This window comes from Bombina bombina, chromosome 4 (assembly GCF_027579735.1).
Source record: "Bombina bombina isolate aBomBom1 chromosome 4, aBomBom1.pri, whole genome shotgun sequence".
NCBI lineage: Eukaryota > Metazoa > Chordata > Amphibia > Anura > Bombinatoridae > Bombina > Bombina bombina.
In genome coordinates, this window is record NC_069502.1 from 112,803,707 (window position 1) to 112,824,067 (window position 20,361).

The 20,361-nt window shown below is 39.1% G+C and overlaps 1 protein-coding gene across 1 annotated transcript in view; it reads left to right on the top strand.

Moving 5' to 3' along the window:
• Positions 1–20,361, top strand: part of RUNX2 (RUNX family transcription factor 2) — a 287,535-nt gene that overhangs the window by 257,480 nt on the left and 9,694 nt on the right. Inside the window, exon 6 of the mRNA XM_053709598.1 lies at positions 6,426–6,599. Within this exon, the coding sequence (XP_053565573.1) occupies positions 6,426–6,599 (174 nt within the window). The remainder of the gene's footprint in view (positions 1–6,425; positions 6,600–20,361) is intronic.

A 20,361-nucleotide genomic window follows, 5' to 3' on the forward strand; every position in this document is an offset into this window, starting at 1 on the left:
ACCTGACAGAGGACAGGTTAACAAAACTTCAAAGTGCATGCCGTGTCCTTCATTCTATTCAACACCCGTCAGTAGCTCAATGCATGGAGGTAATCGGACTAATGGTAGCAGCAATGGACATAGTTCCTTTTGCACGCCTACATCTCAGACCACTGCAACTGTGCATGCTAAGTCAGTGGAATGGGGATTACTCAGATTTGTCCCCCACTCTAAATCTGAATCAAGAGACCAGAAATTCTCTTCTATGGTGGCTTTATCGGCCACATCTGGCCAGGGGAATGCCATTCAGCAGGCCAGACTGGTCAATTGTAACAACAGACGCCAGCCTACTAGGTTGGGGCGCTGTCTGGAATTCTCTGAAGGCTCAGGGACTATGGAATCAGGAGGAGAGTCTTCTTCCAATAAACATTCTGGAATTGAGAGCAGTCCTCAATGCTCTTCTGGCTTGACCCCAGTTAACAACTCGGGGGTTCATCAGGTTCCAGTCGGACAACATCACGACTGTAGCTTATATCAACCATCAGGGAGGGACAAGAAGCTCCCTAGCAATGATGGAAGTATCGAAGATAATTCGCTGGGCAGAGTCTCACTCTTGCCACCTGTCTGCAATCCACATCCCGGGAGTGGAGAACTGGGAGGCGGATTTCTTAAATCGTCAGACTTTTCATCCGGGGGAGTGGGAACTTCATCCAGAGGTCTTTGCCCAAATACTTTGACGTTGGGGCAAACCAGAGATAGATCTCATGGCGTCTCGACAGAACGCCAAGCTTCCGCGCTACGGGTCCAGATCCAGGGATCCGGGAGCGGTCCTAATAGATGCCTTGACAGCACCATGGACCTTCAGGATGGCTCATGTGTTTCCACCTTTCCCGATGCTTCCTCGATTGATTGCCAGAATCAAACAGGAGAAAGCATCAGTGATTCTAATAGCGCCTGCATGGCCACGCAGGACTTGGTATACAGATCTGGTGGACATGTCATTCTGTCCACCTTGGTCGTTACCTCTGAAACAGGACCTTCTGATTCAGGGTCCTTTCAAACATCAAAATCTAACTTCTCTGAAGCTGACTGCTTGGAAATTGAACGCTTGATCTTATCAAAGCGTGGTTTTTCTGAGTCAGTTATTGATACCTTAATACAGGCTAGGAAGCCTGTTACCAGAAAGATTTACCATAAAATATGGCGTAAATACCTATATTGGTGCGAATCCAAAGGTTACTCTTGGAGTAAGGTTAGGATTCCTAGGATATTGTCTTTTCTACAAGAAGGTTTAGAAAAGGGGTTATCCGCTAGTTCCTTAAAGGGACAGATCTCAGCTCTGTCCATTCTGTTACACAAGCGTCTGTCAGAAGTTCCAGACGTTCAGGCTTTTTGTCAGGCTTTGGCCAGGATTAAACCTGTGTTTAAAGCTGTGGCTCCACCATGGAGTTTAAACCTTGTTCTTAACGTTTTACAGGGTGTTCCGTTTGAACCCCTTCATTCCATTGTTATAAAGTTGTTATCTTGGAAAGTTCTATTTTTAATGGCTATTTCCTCGGCTCGAAGAGTCTCTGAGTTATCAGCCTTACATTGTGATTCTCCTTATTTGATTTTTCACTCGGATAAGGTAGTTCTGCGTACTAAACCTGGGTTCTTACCTAAGGTAGTCACTAACAGGAATATCAATCAGGAGATTGTTGTTCCATCCTTGTGCCCAAATCCTTCTTCGAGGAAGGAACGTCTTTTGCACAATCTGGATGTAGTTCGTGCCCTTAAATTTTATTTACAGGCAACTAAAGATTTTCGACAAACGTCTTCCCTGTTTGTCGTTTACTCTGGTCAGAGGAGAGGTCAAAAAGCTTCTGCTACCTCTCTCTCTTTTTGGCTTCGTAGCATAATTCGTTTAGCTTATGAGACTGCTGGACAGCAGCCTCCTGAAAGAATTACAGCTCATTCCACTAGAGCTGTGGCTTCCACTTGGGCCTTTAAGAATGAGGCCTCTGTTGAACAGATTTGCAAGGCTGCAACTTGGTCTTCGCTTCATACTTTTTCCAAATTTTACAAATTTGACACTTTTGCTTCCTCGGAGGCTATTTTTGGGAGAAAGGTTCTTCAGGCAGTGGTTCCTTCTGTATAAAGAGCCTGCCTATCCCTCCCGTCATCCGTGTACTTTTGCTTTGGTATTGGTATCCCACAAGTAATGATGACCCGTGGACTGATCACACTTAACAGAAGAAAACATAATTTATGCTTACCTGATAAATTCCTTTCTTCTGTAGTGTGATCAGTCCACGGCCCGCCCTGTTTTTTAAGGCAGGTAAATATTTTTTAAATTATACTCCAGTCACCACTACACCCTTGGCTTCTCCTTTCTCGTTGGTCCTTGGTCGAATGACTGGAGATGACGTAGAGGGGAGGAGCTATATAGCAACTCTGCTGGGTGAATCCTCTTGCACTTCCTGTAGGGGAGCAGATAATATCCCACAAGTAATGATGACCCGTGGACTGATCACACTACAGAAGAAAGGAATTTATCAGGTAAGCATAAATTATGTTTTTTTCTTTCGTGATTCAAATAGAGCATGCAATTTTAAGCAACTTTCTAATTTATGCCTATTATCAATTTGTCTTCGTTCTCTTGCTATCTTTATTTGAAAAGGAAGGCATCTAAGCTTTTTTTTTTTTGGTTCAGACCTGTGGACAGCACTTTTTAATTGGTGTATGAATTTATCCACCAATCAGCAAGAACAACCCAGATTGTTCATCAAAAATGGGCCGGCATCTTTACTTACATTCTTGCATTTCAAATAAAGATACAAAGAAAATGAAGAGAATTTAATAATAGGAGTAAATTAGAAAGTTGCTTAAAATTGTATGCTCTATCTGAATCACAAAAGAAAAAATTTGGGTTTACCGTCCCTTTAAGTAGGAATAGGAAAAGAACTAAGCAAAATTAGTAACAGAATTAAATTGGAATGTTGTATAAGATTGCATGCTCAATTCAATCAAAGTTGCATTTTGACTTTTTGATGTTTCTTTAACAATAAATCTACTTAAACATTTTAGTTATACATTTCCCAAAAATTATAATATACAGAAAATATAAACAGAATTAAAACAATATAAACAAAAAGTAAATTGTGTGTAGGTACAAAATAGTTTGGAAATTCCCAGATTGTTACTTGGGGTGTGCTAAAGGCACTGATTTGATTGTAATTACAGGGGCTAGAAGAAGAATATTTAATCTTTTTGTAATGAAAATTAATAAGCAACATTATGTTATAATATTTAGGAACGGCCAAATGTGTTGGCGCATTTGTTACAAATATTTAATGTTGTCCAGATCTGTTCATTCTAGTTATGTTTTCCTATACTGAATATACGATTCTAATATCAGAGGTACAAATCAAATATTAAGATGTTCAAATATTAAGATATTTATTCTCAGGTTATAATATTCAAAATTAATATTGATATCGGATTGTTAAAAATCATTCTCTAGAAACATTTGAAGGATAAAACTAAAGGGAAACTTGAATTACTATTCTATCTCCAATAAATAAATAAATACATATATTCACTGTTGCCTAAAAATATCCTATTTTAACATGAATTAAGTTTGGAGGAAAGGAGATTTAATCTCCTGCAACGGAAACGTTTTTTCACTGTGAGAGCAATAAAATTGTGGAACTCATTACCAAAGGAGGTAGTGAATGCTAATACCATAGATACATTTAAAAATAGTCTGGATAAGTTTCTGTATACAAACAAAATTCATGGATATGATTGCTAGTATTAAATGGGTCACATTTTAATGGGGTTATTTAAGCTTAACTGGAGCTTTTTGTAAGTATTTTAGATTTGTATAGGTTGAACTCGATGGACTTCAGTCTTTTTTCAGCCTTATCTACTATGTTACTATGTTACTATGTTATGAATTAAAAGGTCCCTTTAATAGTCTGTTGATACATAGAGATTTATCTCCCTTTAACAAAGGTTAAACTGCTGCCACTTCACATAAAAGAATGGGTTTAAACTTCCTTACAATGCAGCTTTTATATAAAGCAAGACCTAGTATGCATTGATTTGCTTTGCCAGCGGACACATATATTTATTTACCAGAGCTAATTAATGATTCCCGATCTGTGAAGATCCCTATTGTATTGTTGTTTCCCTAAAATGAAAGAGAGCGGCACTCAAGTAGGGCGATATTCCTTTATTCTTAAATACCTTTGATATCTTCGTGCCAGCCATGTCTGCATCTTATGTTGGCACACAGACACTCATCCTTTTATATTAATTTTTATTAAATTCAGAAAGGAATACTATTCCTGGAGCCAGAGGGGGTATTTGCATTTTTTTTCTTGATCCAACAACAATTTGTGCGTGAGATAATGTTCTGCTACATATAACAATGGCTTTTTTCACACATTTTTGGCTACCACTTTTTCCACTCTGTTTATGTAACATGCGGATATTAAGGATAATGCCGCGCAGGAGGGCGTGACGTTTTTGCCAGAGAATTTATAAGTAGCATTTCATGTCAGTGTTTGTAGTTTTCAGAATACCAGTTTTAGCTGTAGTAGTACCTGCTTTATTTCCAAAATGTTGAGAGTTCTTGGTAATATCTTGTAAAGTGTTGTACGGGGTTTATCTAATTCTCTTAACTGTTGAAATTCGGTAAATTAAAAATTGGCCCAGTATAGGTGTTGTTAAAGAGACAGTAAAGGCAAAATGAAATGTTGCTTGCTGGTGACTTACCAGATGTGTTCGGCTATCTTACAGTAAATAGTGCATTGCTGCTAAAAGAACAAAGCAAATTTGAAAACAGAAGTAAATTGGAAAGTTGTTTAAAATGTCATCCTCTATCTAAATCATGAACGTTTAATTTTAGATTTGGTCAGAAAACAAAGTACAATATTAAAAATAACAAAAAACAAAACTTAAATAGTATTTTTGCAATATATATGTATTACAGTTTTTGCCGCGAAAGTTGTTGAAATTGAGAGTGAACGTATCTATGATGTCATTTCCTGTTTTAAGCTGTATGATACTATAGTATTGTTTCTTATCCACATAGCCCACTATTTTCCTCTGCTTCCTAATCAGCTGTATTACCTGTATGTATAGAGCCACCTGCTCAGCTACCGGGCACTACTGGGTGTGGCAGTACTAGTTGTACACTGTATATTAGAGATGTGCATTTGGAGGTTTAGTGAACCTCCGAATGTTGAAGGCGGCCCTTTGTGCTGCTATTCTTATCCAGATTTTAGCATCTTGCTGTTGCACAACAATGAATTTGGCAATGAAAATAGCTGAGCATTACAAAGGGCAGGGTTTTTCCACATTCAGAGGTCCACTTGATATCCACTATTGAAAAGCATACCTAGATAGTCTCAGGAACAGCATTGCACTACCGGGAGCTTGCTGCTGTTTGTTGACTGCACATATATGTATCTTCTCATTGGCTGTGTTCAGCTAGTTCCCAGTAGTTAATTGATGCTCGTTTAACAAACAATACCGAGAAAATCAAGCAAATTGAATAATGGAAGTAAATGTGAAAGTTATTTAAAATTGTATGCTCTATCTAAATCATGAAGTAAATAATTTTGAACTTCATGTCCCTTTAAGTCTCACTCGGGAGCTACAACTCATTGCAGCTACTGAGTGAATTGCAAGCAGTGTTGTCTGTGTGTGCGGAGGTTAAATACATAGACAGCAGAGGACAGCAATGTAAAAGTAATATGCTGTAACAAATTAGAGACTTTACAAAAAGCTTTTTATTCATTTGAACTGTTGGGTGGTACAGCTTATCATGTTCCGTACCAACCACTCCGCAGGATAAATAGGGCATGCTCACGTTGCTTGGATCCTAGACTATGTAGGGTAACACGAACACGCTGTTTGTAGCCTATAGGGTGGGCAATAAAGCCGCTGATTGGCTGTTCTATCTGTTAGTTAACTTATATATTAAAAAACGTTCTGTGGGGGGCTGGCAGCATGGGCTAGTACTGAGCATTGGCAGATGCAACCATAGCTTTAAGGTGCCTATTTTTCAGCCGCCTCTCCTTGGTGATAAGCTGCCAATAGACCAGGTTTAGTGTTCCTTTACCTAAGCTTAAATCGTGCTGTGGACATTCCACTATGAAGCACTTATTTCGGTGTTGGTCTTTAGGTGTCATAAAAATCAGGAACACAAACATTTTCATGTAATTCAAACGCCTTGCTTTAATGGACTCTTCCGTACATGAAATATGTTATAAGTACATTCATATTATTTTATAAATAAATGACATTATTACAAAAACAAGCGGGTGACATTAGCTAGGTCTGTACAGATATTTATAGCTACATAACAAAATAATATATATGCCCTGCTAGATATTATTACATCTGTATGAAAGGATTGCTAACTAATCATTTATTTTATGATTTACTATTTCTAGGGCACAGACAGAAGCTTGATGACTCTAAACCTAGTTTGTTCACTGAACGCCTCAGTGATTTAGGGCGAATTCCTCATCCCAGTATGAGAGTGGGGGTCCCAACTCAGAGTCCTCGGCCCTCCCTGAACTCTGCACCAAGTCCTTTTAATCCACAAGGACAGAGTCAGATTGCAGGTAAGGGGCAGAACCGTATATCTGGGGTTGTTAGGCCATCGGCAATCAGAATTTATAGGGTATATTTACGTGGAGAGGGAAATATTGATAAACTGCGCAAAGTGCCAGTAAACGCCAGATAAGTCTGGTTTAGTGCTAGTTAGCCAAAGACTAGAGCGCCCCTTGTTATAGAGAGCAGTTTAGGAGTAATTTGCACTTTTCTACAGGTGGTGGTAATACACATGTGGTAAGAGAAGATACTGTAATGCAATAGAACATGCCTGGGATATGCATAATACCATCCTATGAATTAATAAAATGGATGGGAAAATCAAAATTAAATGTTCATGATTCGATTGTGCATGTAATTTTAAGAGACTTTAAATTCTGTTATCAAATCGACTTTGTTCTATTGCTATCCATTGTTAAAGAGCATACTTTGGTAGGAACAGCAATGTGCATGTGTCCAGAGCACTGTATGTAGTGTTCCCAACAATATTAGAAACAATGTTGTAAGTTGTTGCAAAGACTTCACCCTCTAGTGTTCAACAGTGTTGTCATATAGTGCTCACAACGCATGCAAACTCCTAAGCCTGCCTAGGTATGCTCTTCAACAAAGGACAACAACAGAACAAAGTACATTAGATAATAGAAGTAAATTGGAAAGTTGTTATAAAATGAAATACTCCATCTGAATCATGAAAGTTTAATTTTGATATTTATGTCCGTTTAAGCTTACACTTATATGGGCAAACTTGATGGGCCGTTTGGGTTTTATCTGCTGTCACAATTTACACGTCTATAGTTTTATAATGCACATCTATAGCCTACAAGGAGTAGCTCACTAGGTCTGTAGTGTGATAGACTGTGTGTAAATAGGGAGGGACTGGTCTGATTTGATGTGAATTTTAGGTTTCTCATTACAAGTTTGTTTCCTATATATACAGTACAAACTGACTGCCAACACTTGAAACACAAGTAGTTACAAAGAATGGAAGAAAATACATTGATTTGCATTTATGGGAAGGAATTTAGCAGGTACAGTGATGTGTGTAGTATTAATCCAATATTTAACTAGTATGGAACTAGAGCTGCAACAACTAATCGTCATAATCGATAATAATCGATTATGAAAATAGTTGTCAACGAATCTCATAATCGATTAATCGATTAGTTGGTTTGCAATTAGTTGGTCTGTGCACAACACCAGCTGCTTCACTCCAATGAACTCCTGCATATGGTATTGTGTTTTATGGTTATGTCCTTAGCCTAAAGGACGTCTACAGAAGTCTACTTTTCACTTTTTCAGGACAGTATAAGTTTACAACTACCCCTGGCTTATGTGCAACCCAGATATAAAAGTCATCATTTGGATTGTTTATATTAAATCTGGTGATTTGGAACTATGCTTTTCATGATATAGTGCCAAGCTTTACACCTAGCCCCTAGATTGATGGGAGTTATTTAAATTGATGTGCACTATTATCTGTTTGCACAATTATTAGCGTATTGCTTGCTATTGCTGATTATATGTACTGTATAAATAAATGTGTAAGGCTTTGTCCTGTTATTGATATACAGTCCTTAGCGCTTTTGATTGTTTTTTATTGTTTTTTTATATTTTTAATAAATTATGATAATATGTACCAGATTCAACCTTTATAAGTATATATTCGTTATTTTTAGAGCGGACTAGATATTTCCCCTAACTTTATAGCTGGTTATTTACCATTGCAGTGATAGTCTAACTCTTTCTAGTTCTACCTCTTTTCAAACAGTTCGTGGTTTTGTTTAATTATAAAACTGTGCTCTATTGCTTAAAAAATGAAGAAACAGTTGAGTTAAAGTAAAGTTTTAGTCTGAAGTTTATATTTGTAACACTCATTATGTGGATTTTATTTAAAACATAGAAAACTATTATTGATTCTCTTTTTAGCCGATTAGTTGATTAATCGAAAAAATAATCGGCCGATTAATCGATTATGAAAATAATCGTTAGTTGCAGCCCTATATGGAACCTTACTAACAATAGCGCTGCATATATCAAATAACTATATGGTGTATAGTGGTCTCTGTGTAATTATGTACATGCATTTATAAAGGAAATTTGTACCAGGCTTTACACAACTTGCCCAGTTGGTCATATATATCAGCTGCTACAGAAACTAAAGTGAATGTACATTTTAATGAATAAGTGACCGTTTTTTAAAAATACTCTTAAAAACAGGGGCACTTTTATTCATTAAACTATGCATTGAAGCGTCTTTTTTAAAATACCTTTCTCCTGTTAAGTGTGGTCAGTCCACGGGTCATCATTACTTCTGGGATATTAACTCCTCCCCAACAGGAAGTGCAAGAGGATCACCCAGCAGAGCTGCTATATAGCTCCTCCCCTCTACGTCACACCCAGTCATTCTCTTGCACCCAACTAATAGATAGGATGTGTGAGAGGACTGTGGTGATTATACTTAGTTTTATACCTTCAATCAAAAGTTTGTTATTTTATAACAGCACCGGAGTGTGTTGTTCCTTCTCTGGTAGAATTTGAAGAAGAATCTACCTGAGTTTTTTGTATGATTTTAGCCGGCGTAGTTAAGATCATATTGCTGTTCTCGGCCATCTGAGGAGTGAGGTAAACTTCAGATCAGGGGACAGCGGGCAGGTTAACCTTCAAAGAGGTATGTAGCAGCATATTATTTTCTGACAATGGAATTGACTGAGAACATTCTGCCATACCGATATAATGTAAGCTCAGCCTTAAATGCAGTAGTAGCAACTGGTATCAGGCTGTCATGTATGTATATTTACACTTCAGTATTCTGGGGAATGGCACTTCACTGGGATAATACTGTATGCATAAGACTTTAGCCTAATTTGCAGTGAAGCAACAGGCTTTCTAATGACATTTCATTTATTTGATGTTAAACGTTTTTGCTGGCATGTTAAATCGTTTAATTTTCTGAGGTACTGGGTGAAAAATTGTTTTGGGCACTGTTTTTTCCACTTGGCAGTCGTTTTATTTAATTTAAGACAGTTTACTGATCTCCCTCACTGTTGTGTGTGAGGGGGAGGGGCCTTTTTTGGCGCTTTTGCTACGCATCAGAAAATTCAGTCAGAAGTCTCTTGTCTTCCCTGCATGATCCGGTTCGTCTCTACAGAGCTCAGGGATCTTCAAAAGTTAATTTGAGGGAGGTAATCACTCACAGCAGAGCTGTGAGATTGTGACTGACTGTGATAAAAAACGTTTATTTTCTGTACTTTTTTTTTTTTTTTTTTTTTCTGCTATCAGGGTTAGTTATCCATTGCTAATGGGGGCAATCCTTTGCTAAAATTGTGTTTTTACCGGAAAGAATTTGATGTTATAGTTTCTCAAGTTTATTATTTCTCAACTGTCATAACTTTTTTTCTGTGCTTCTTAAAGGCACAGTACGTTTTCATATTATTTGTAAATTGCTTTGAAAAGTATTTCCAAGTTGCTAGTTTAATTGCTAGTGTGTTAAACATGTCTGACTCAGAGGAATATCTCTGTGGTATATGTGCTAGAGCCAAAGTGGAGCCCAATAGAAATGTATGTACTAATTGCATTGATGCTACTTTAAATAAAAGTCAATCTGTACAAATTGAACATCATTCACCAAACAACGAGGGGAGAGTTATGCCGACTAACTCGCCTCACGTGTCAGTACCTGCATCTCCCGCTCGGGAGGTGCGTGATATTGTAGCGCCGAGTACATCAGGGCGGCCATTACAAATCACATTACAGGATATGGCTAATGTTATGACTGAAGTTTTGGCTAAATTACCAGAACTTAGAGGTAAGCGTGATCACTCTGGGGTGAGAACAGAGTGCGCTGTTGATAATAGGGCCATGTCTGATACTGCGTCACAGTATGCTGAACATGAGGACGCAGAGCTTCAATCTGCAGGTGACGGTTCTGATCCCAATAGAATGGATTCAGACATTTCTAATTTTAAGTTTAAACTCGAAAACCTCCGTGTACTGTTAGGGGAGGTATTAGCAGCTCTGAATGATTGTAACACCGTTGCAATCCCAGAGAAATTATGTAGGCTGGATAGATACTATGCGGTACCGGCGAGTACTGACGTATTTCCTATACCTAAGAGGCTTACAGAGATAATGAGATAATTACTAAGGAGTGGGATAGGCCCGGTGTACCCTTTTCCCCCCCTCCTGTGTTTAGAAAAATGTTTCCAATAGACGCCACCACACGGGACTTATGGCAGACGGTCCCTAAGGTGGAGGGAGCGGTTTCTACTCTGGCTAAGCGTACCACTATCCCGGTGGAGGATAGCTGTGCCTTTTCAGATCCAATGGATAAAAAATTAGAGGGTTACCTTAAGAAAATGTTTGTTCAACAAGGTTTTATATTGCAACCCCTTGCATGCATTGTGTCTGTCACGGCCGCGGCCGCTTTTTGGTCCGAGTCCCTGGAAGAGACTCTTGACTCAATAACTATAGATGAGATTTCAAACAAGCTTAAGACACTTAAGCTAGCTAATTCATTTATTTCGGATGCCGTAGTACATTTAACTAAACTTACGGCTAAGAATTCCGGATTCGCCATTCAGGCACGCAGAGCACTGTGGCTAAAATCCTGGTCAGCTGACGTTACTTCTAAATCTAAATTACTTAACATACCTTTCAAAGGGCAGACCTTATTCGGGCCCGGGTTGAAAGAAATTATCGCTGACATTACAGGAGGTAAAGGCCATGCCCTGCCTCAAGACAGAGCCAAACCTAAGGCTAGACAGTCTAATTTTCGTTCCTTTCGTAATTTCAAGGCAGGAGCAGCATCAACTTCCTCTGCACCAAAACAGGAAGGAGCTGTTGCTCGCTACAGACAAGGCTGGAGACCTAACCAGTCCTGGAACAAGGGCAAGCAGGCCAGGAAACCTGCTGCTGCCCCTAAGACAGCATGAATTGAGGGCCCCCGATCCGGGAACGGATCTAGTGGGGGGCAGACTTTCTCTCTTCGCCCAGGCTTGGGCAAGAGATGTCCAGGATCCCTGGGCGTTAGAGATCATATCTCAGGGATATCTTCTGGACTTCAAATCCTCTCCCCCAAAAGGGAGATTTCATCTGTCAAGGTTGCCAACAAACCAAATAAAGAAAGAGGCGTTTCTACGCTGTGTACAAGATCTTTTACTAATGGGAGTGATCCATCCGGTTCCGCGGTCGGAACACGGACAGGGGTTTTACTCAAATCTGTTTGTGGTTCCCAAAAAAGAGGGAACTTTCAGGCCAATCTTGGATTTAAAGATCCTAAACAAATTCCTAAGAGTTCCATCGTTCAAAATGGAAACTATTCGGACAATCCTACCCATGATCCAAAAGGGTCAGTACATGACCACAGTGGATTTAAAGGATGCTTACCTTCACATACCGATTCACAAGGATCATTACCGGTATCTAAGGTTTGCCTTCCTAGACAGGCATTACCAGTTTGTAGCTCTTCCATTCGGATTGGCTACGGCTCCAAGAATCTTCACAAAGGTTCTGGGTGCTCTTCTGGCGGTACTAAGACCGCGAGGAATTTCGGTAGCTCCGTACCTAGACGACATTCTGATACAAGCTTCAAGCTTTCAAACTGCCAAGTCTCATACAGAGTTAGTACTGGCATTTCTAAGGTCGCATGGATGGAAGGTGAACGAAAAGAAGAGTTCTCTCTTTCCACTCACAAGAGTTCCCTTCTTGGGGACTCTTATAGATTCTGTAGAAATGAAGATCTACCTGACAGAAGACAGGTTAACAAAGCTTCAAAATGCATGCCGTGTCCTTCATTCCATTCAACACCCATCAGTGGCTCAATGCATGGAGGTAATCGGCTTAATGGTAGCGGCAATGGACATAGTACCCTTTGCACGCCTACATCTCAGACCGCTGCAATTGTGCATGCTAAGTCAGTGGAATGGGGATTACTCAGACTTGTCCCCTACTCTGAATCTGGATCTAGAGACCAGAAATTCTCTTCTATGGTGGCTTTCTCGGCCACATCTGTCCAGGGGGATGCCATTCAGCAGGCCAGATTGGACAATTGTAACAACAGACGCCAGCCTACTAGGTTGGGGCGCTGTCTGGAATTCTCTGAAGGCTCAGGGACCATGGACTCAGGAGGAGAGTCTCCTGCCAATAAACATTCTGGAATTGAGAGCAGTTCTCAATGCCCTTCTGGCTTGGCCCCAGTTAACAACTCGGGGGTTCATCAGGTTTCAGTCGGACAACATCACGACTGTAGCTTACATCAACCATCAAGGAGGGACAGGAAGCTCCCTAGCAATGATGGAAGTATCAAAGATAATTCGCTGGGCAGAGTCTCACTCTTGCCACCTGTCAGCAATCCACATCCCGGGAGTGGAGAACTGGGAGGCGGATTTCCTAAGTCGTCAGACTTTTCATCCGGGGGAGTGGGAACTTCATCCGGGGGTCTTTGCCCAAATACTTCGACGTTGGGGCAAACCAGAGATAGATCTCATGGCGTCTCGACAGAACGCCAAGCTTCCTTGTTACGGGTCCAGATCCAGGGATCCGGGAGCGGTTCTGATAGATGCTTTGACAGCACCTTGGACCTTCGGGATGGCTTATGTATTTCCACCCTTCCCGATGCTTCCTCGCTTGATTGCCAGAATCAAACAGGAGAGAGCATCGGTGATTCTAATAGCGCCTGCGTGGCCACGCAGGACTTGGTATGCAGATCTAGTGGACATGTCATCCTGTCCACCTTGGTCTCTGCCTCTGAGACAGGACCTTCTGATCCAGGGTCCCTTCAAACATCAAAATCTAATTTCTCTGAAGCTGACTGCTTGGAAATTGAACGCTTGATTTTATCAAAACGTGGTTTTTCTGAGTCAGTAATTGATACCTTAATACAGGCTAGGAAGCCTGTTACCAGGAAGATTTACCATAAAATATGGCGTAAATACTTATATTGGTGCGAATCCAAGAGTTACTCATGGAGTAAGGTTAGGATTCCTAGGATATTGTCTTTTCTACAAGAAGGTTTAGAAAAGGGTTTATCCGCTAGTTCCTTAAAGGGACAGATTTCAGCTCTGTCCATTCTTTTACACAAACGTCTGTCAGAGGTTCCGGACGTTCAAGCTTTTTGTCAGGCTTTGGCTAGGATCAAGCCTGTGTTTAAAACTGTTGCTCCGCCATGGAGTTTGAACTTAGTTCTTAATGTTTTACAGGGTGTTCCGTTTGAACCCCTTCATTCCATTGATATCAAGCTGTTATCTTGGAAAGTTCTGTTTTTAATGGCTATTTCCTCGGCTCGAAGAGTCTCTGAGTTATCTGCCTTACATTGTGATTCTCCTTATCTGATTTTTCATTCAGACAAGGTAGTTCTGCGTACTAAACCTGGGTTCTTACCTAAGGTGGTCACTAACAGGAATATCAATCAAGAGATTGTTGTTCCATCTTTGTGTCCTAATCCTTCTTCGAAGAAGGAACGTCTTCTACACAATCTAGATGTAGTCCGTGCCCTGAAATTTTATCTACAGGCAACTAAGGATTTTCGACAAACGTCTTCCCTGTTTGTCGTTTATTCTGGGCAGAGGAGAGGTCAAAAAGCTTTGGCTACCTCTCTCTCTTTTTGGCTTCGTAGCATAATACGTTTAGCCTATGAGACTGCTGGACAGCAGCCTCCTGAAAGGATTACAGCTCATTCTACTAGAGCTGTGGCTTCCACTTGGGCCTTTAAGAATGAGGCCTCTGTTGAACAGATTTGCAAGGCTGCAACTTGGTCTTCTCTTCATACTTTTTCCAAATTTTACAAATTTGACACACTTGCTTCTTCGGAGGCTGTTTTTGGGAGAAAGGTTCTTCAGGCAGTGGTTCCTTCCGTATAAAGAGCCTGCCTGTCCCTCCCGTCATCCGTGTACTTTAGCTTTGGTATTGGTATCCCAGAAGTAATGATGACCCGTGGACTGACCACACTTAACAGGAGAAAACAAAATTTATGCTTACCTGATAAATTCCTTTCTCCTGTAGTGTGGTCAGTCCACGGCCCGCCCTGTTTTTATGGCAGGTCTAAATTTTTAAATTATACTCCAGTCACCACTGCACCCTTTGGCTTCTCCTTTCTCGTTGGTTCTCGGTTGAATGACTGGGTGTGACATAGAGGGGAGGAGCTATATAGCAGCTCTGCTGGGTGATCCTCTTGCACTTCCTGTTGGGGAGGAGTTAATATCCCAGAAGTAATGATGACCCGTGGACTGACCACACTACAGGAGAAAGGTATTTATCAGGTAAGCATAAATTTTGTTTTTCTTTATGGAAAGCAGACCGGCGATCCTCCGCTCCCAGCACCTGCTGTACTTAGCATATCGATGATTGATCAAGCTTCCGCCAATCGTTGCGTGGCCTCACGAGCTGGACGCCTTGGGGGGAACGCAAAGATTGGAGGAAGCCAGATTCATCATTGCTGTGCTAAGTACAACAGGAGCTGTGTGCGGAAGATCGATGGTCTGTTTTAATAAATAAAAGGTAAGTATAAAAAATATGCTTCAATATAACGTTTAATGAATGAAAGTGCCCCTGTTTTTAAGAGTATTTTAAAAAACCAGGCACTTATTCATTAAACTTTACATTCACTTTAAAAACCAAAACCAAATGCCAATTATTTCCAGTCTTGTCTTATATGGGCACAAATTCTTCCCATTTTGTGTCTTCTCTTAATAGCAACATCATAAATATCAGGCAGTGTGAAGTCTAGAAATCTTACATTTTTTACTGCTGCACAGATAGTACACAGCTATTTTTGAGTCTCTACATAATTTTTGTATTTGTCTCACAAAAAGGTTGTTCATAGGTCAAGATGCTAAGGGCTATCAATCCTATACTTGTATGCCTCACCCAAGTAGTCAAGCTTACTGAATAAGCTCCCAGGCACTTTTTTATACTTGCTGCTGTCAGCTTGTTATGAAAACAACCCCATGTGTGATGCCCTCAGTGCTTTGTGCATATAGCCTGCCTGTGTAATCTTCCCACACAGTTATTTGTAATAGAAATTAAACAACAGAATGGGCGTACATTGTTTTAAGGACGACTTCCCTGTACAGTAGACATAGCCTGAGAACTGGGCATCTCTATGCTTGTTTTGAGGGTGTGGTGATGTTATGAGAAGTTTATATTTTTATAGCAATGTGTCCTGCACCAGCTTGGTAGAAGTATTAAGCTTTTATCTCTTAGTGAGGATCACAGCACTATAAAAATGCACAGTAGCCTAATCAGATAGCCATGGGGTCATGTATTTGTATAATATGTATAAAGAAATGCACTTATGATAAATGTTTTAAAAGTATTAAAATTGTAGTTTTGTTATTTTTAAAAAGCATTTTGATTACCAGGGAGAACAATAAATAAACACTCACTGTGTAGAATATTGTGGGGCCAGAGTTCTAAATCCTTCAGAATCTTGGGGGGGGGGGCAGTTGAACAAAACAATTTCCAATTTTAAATTCACAGGAAAAGCAGGCTAAAAAAAGAGGTTATATTACAAAATTGTTTACTATGAATTCCGATGGTGATTTCACCAAAACACTTACAGATCTGTAGCAGTGAGTATGGGTATATTCTATTTTCCTGTTTGAGTCTTATTAGATTGGTTAAAAAGGATTTTATTTCTTCACTTTGTTGACGGCAAGGATTTTTCCCCCACCATAAAATTATTGTCTCTCCTTGCTTGCAATAATACTGAGCCCTCAATCAGCTATAAAACATATATTCCCTTATTCAGTGGAGTGTTCGTATTGCTTCTCAAATAGTGTAAATATTAATAGGCCAGATTTTTTTTTTTTATAGTTTTCTCATGTATGTGACTTGGCAACTAAATATCTAAAAATACTAATAAACATAATTATATACTTTGCTGTACAATTAGTTAATTTAAATACTAATCAGAAATCTAAATACACCTATTAACTTTTCACATTATTTTAAACTACATCTTAAAGGGACGGCTAATTCTGTGCTTCCAATGGATTTAATTAAATACCATTGCTAAAAAGAAAATTCATTTTTGCATGTCAGTCTAATGCATTGTGTTTTTAGTGAACAAAATTCATGACAGCCATATTTTTCAGTGAATGAGTTAACGGAACATGTTACTCAGATATTTTCTATAATTTATATAAAAGAAAAGCAATTAAGCATTTTGATTCCTTCTTTCTTAGATGGTACAGAGAACATTTTTGAATATCATGTGCCTTTAAAGAAAATGCCGTAAAGTGTTAGCGGCAGCGCATATTATTATTGCTCCATTATATGCATATAACTTTTGTATTTAACCCTTGCCAATGAATTAAACACTTGCATTACTGGGAGCTAGCTGAACATATCTGGTGAATCAGTGAAAAGAGGCGTGTGTATAGCCATCTACCACCAGCTAGCTCCCAGTAGTGCATTGCTACCTAGGTATGCTTTTGAGTGAAGTATTCCTAGAGAATAAAGTAAATTTGATATCAGTAGTATATTGAAAAGTATCTTTGAACCTTGAAAGTTTAATTTTGAATTTCATGTTGCTTTTGTTTTCTTGTCTATAACTGAGATAAAAGAAACCCCAGTTTTCTCAGAATGTACAACACGGGCGACTATTGAAGGTTACAGCATAAGTCTCGTGGAAAGAGCTAATTTGTGCTAGTCGGTTTTTGAAGCTGGGTATACGCTCTGGATACAGCTCAGACAGGAAAGAGCAACTTGCACGCTAGTTCAAGCCTCACCCAGCACACCCGCGTAGCTTGCTGTGTACAGGAAGCTCAGCCATCATATGCCTTTTATAAGGCTGAATCTGACAACCACAGCTGCATAGCAATGTTTACCGCATGAGCATTAACCCCTTCGCTCTGGAATGCTTTGCAATACACTGAACCTCTCATCTGTAGCCAAGGGGTTAAATCACTGCATAAAATACAGTAAGCCTTTGTTGTATACAGTGTATTTTCCTGTTGCCTGCCACACAAATGTTCAGAATAGTTTTACCTATTTCATGGCAACTAAGTAATAAATCTATTTGGGCTTTATTCTTCTTAAACTAATAATTTGTCTGTTTGACCTTATTATAGGTTCTAAATAGGCTCAGGATTGTTTGAAGTTTAATGAAAACCACTTTGATTGGGTCATTCCATGTGTTGACTACCCCTTAGTAAAATATTTGTTTCATTACACTAGTGGAACACTAATAATACTGTAGTCTTAATTGCAATAACACAAATGTATTTGGCAAATAAACTGAAAATTGAAGTTATTTGCAATACATTAGCAGCTTATAATACTACTTAAAGGGACAGACTACTCCAGAATTCCCTTATTACCCATTCTCAAGTTTTGTATAACCAACACGGTTATAATAAAATACTTAATTTACCTCTAGAATTACCTTGTATATAAAGGCTGTGACACACTGCAAACGATGCGGCGCGAGGCGAAGCAGCTGCTTGGCACCGCATTGCATCGCTTCTGAAGTTCAATTATTTCATCTCTGAGCGCTCAGCTACGCGACCTGACGCAGCAGAGTGCTCAGAGATGAAAAGGCAGGACAAACTGAGCGCGCACAGCTGCATCTACACGCTGCACACCGCTCCGCTTGCAGTGTGTCACAGCCTTAAGTCTCTGCAGACTTATCTCAGTTCTTTTGACAGACTTGCATTTTAGCCAATCAGTGCTGATTCATGTATTTATATGTGTGTATATGTATTTACAGACATATAAGCACATAACCCCTTAAGGACCAGCGACGTACCCTGTATGTCGTTGGCCTTTTTTTGGAACTTGATTGTTTTATAGCGCGGTCTTGCCACCAGCGTTGAGACTGCTCTATTCCACAAAGCCTGCTGGAGGGAGTGCATTAATAGCGTGTTCTTGCTAGACTTATGCTATTATGTCCTGAAAAAACCCTTAACGACCAGTGACATACAGGGTACATTGTGGTCATTAAGGGGTTAAATACATATGTGCACACATATAGATATATACAAGTGCATTGGAGGTGGGAATTACTAAATTGCATTTTTATGGGTTCTGACCGCTTTAAATATAATTTTACTTAGAGACATAATTAGTCTTAACCTTATAGAACCCGTTGAAAAAAAATGTAAAATGAATTTTAAAAATACTCCACAGTTGATACAAAGCAAAGACACTGATAAACTATATTTACATATAGAACTACAAATAATCTAAACTGCAGCATTACATAGATGTTCCATAAGACAGCACATTTTTTCCTGTATTTTACAAGGTCACAAAGCAATTTACTTGCTATTTTAGAATTTAAGAGGTATTTTTAAAAGCACAACTAGGCAGGAAATAAGCTAAGATTGTGCAACTCAGTGCTTTCCCTGCTTCTTTGCCACAGTAAACCTTGTATAGGTTTTTTGTATAGTTTTTCCACTGCACTGTGAGTTGTAAATAATTGCATTTTGTTTCCAGAAGGGCCTGCGAGCCACAGTTTAATTGGGGTCTAAATAAAAAGAATCCTTCCATCTATTAAAATGTTTATATAGACATATGTCTCACCTAATTACTAACAGTTTGGTTTTAAACTCACTGTGGATGAGCCACTCAGGTTGTGAGTTGCTGAGTACTGACTTAATACTACTAAATAGGGTCAGCAAATTGCTTGTAGATGTTTTGAGGAAAGTTATGAGAGGATGTTCAGTATGTATCAGAGAGAAACCTAAGTATGTTTGTGTTAGAGTTGTTTATACTAGTGAGCATATCTATTTAAAAAGCTTTAAATGAATATTGTAGTAATCTATTTAATCTATTCTGTCTAAAAGAGGGCAATTCATAATCTGTTTTTTTAATCATGTTCCTCTCTTGAATAAGCTAAGGGTTTTTGTTTGTAGAGAGTGTCACTCTCCCACCAGTAAATTAGTGGTAGTTGTCCTTATCAGCCAGTGAAGATTAGTACAAATAACAAAACCAATAACTACAGCTTTTAGTTATTTTTTTCAGTCAAGGGACAATGTACTTGAAAATGTTTAAAAAGATGTGTAATAAATTAATTACCCATTCCTCAGTTTTGCATAACCAACACTGTTTTATTAATATACTTTTTACCTCAGTGATTACCTTGTATCAAAGCCTCTGCAGACTACCACCTTATCTCAGTGCTTTTTACAAACTTGCATTTCAGCCAGTTAGTGCTTACTCAGGTATGAGCACAATATTATCTATATGGCACACATGAACTAGCACTGTCTAACTGTGAAAAGCTTATAAAATGCACTAAGATAAGAGGCGGCCTTCAAGGGCATAGAAATCAGCATATGAGCCTAACTATGTTTAGCTTTTATCAAAGAATACCAGGAGAACAAAGCAAATTTGATGTTAAAAGTAAATTGGAAAGTTTTTTAAAACTGCATGTCCTATCGAAACCATGAAAGTTTAATTTCTCTTGTAAGGTGTATCCAGTCCACGGATCAAAAAAAAAAATGACATTTTAACTCATTATTGAAGCTTTTTCAAATGCAGTTGAGAAATGTTGAGTTTAAAGGGATGTGAGAATCAAAAATAAATGTTTATAGTTGGTTGACAAATTTACTTGATTCTCTTGGTGTCCTTTCCTGAATATGATACTTAGGCAGGCTCAGAATAAGCAATGCACTGCTGTGACCTAGCTGCTGATTGGTGGCTACACATATATTTCTCTTGTGATTGGCTCTCAAGATTTGTTCAGCTGTACTAGCTGTGCGGTGCTGCTCTAGAGCTGACAACAATAACATGCTGTAACACATTAGAGCATTTTCTTTTTGCACCAGATCC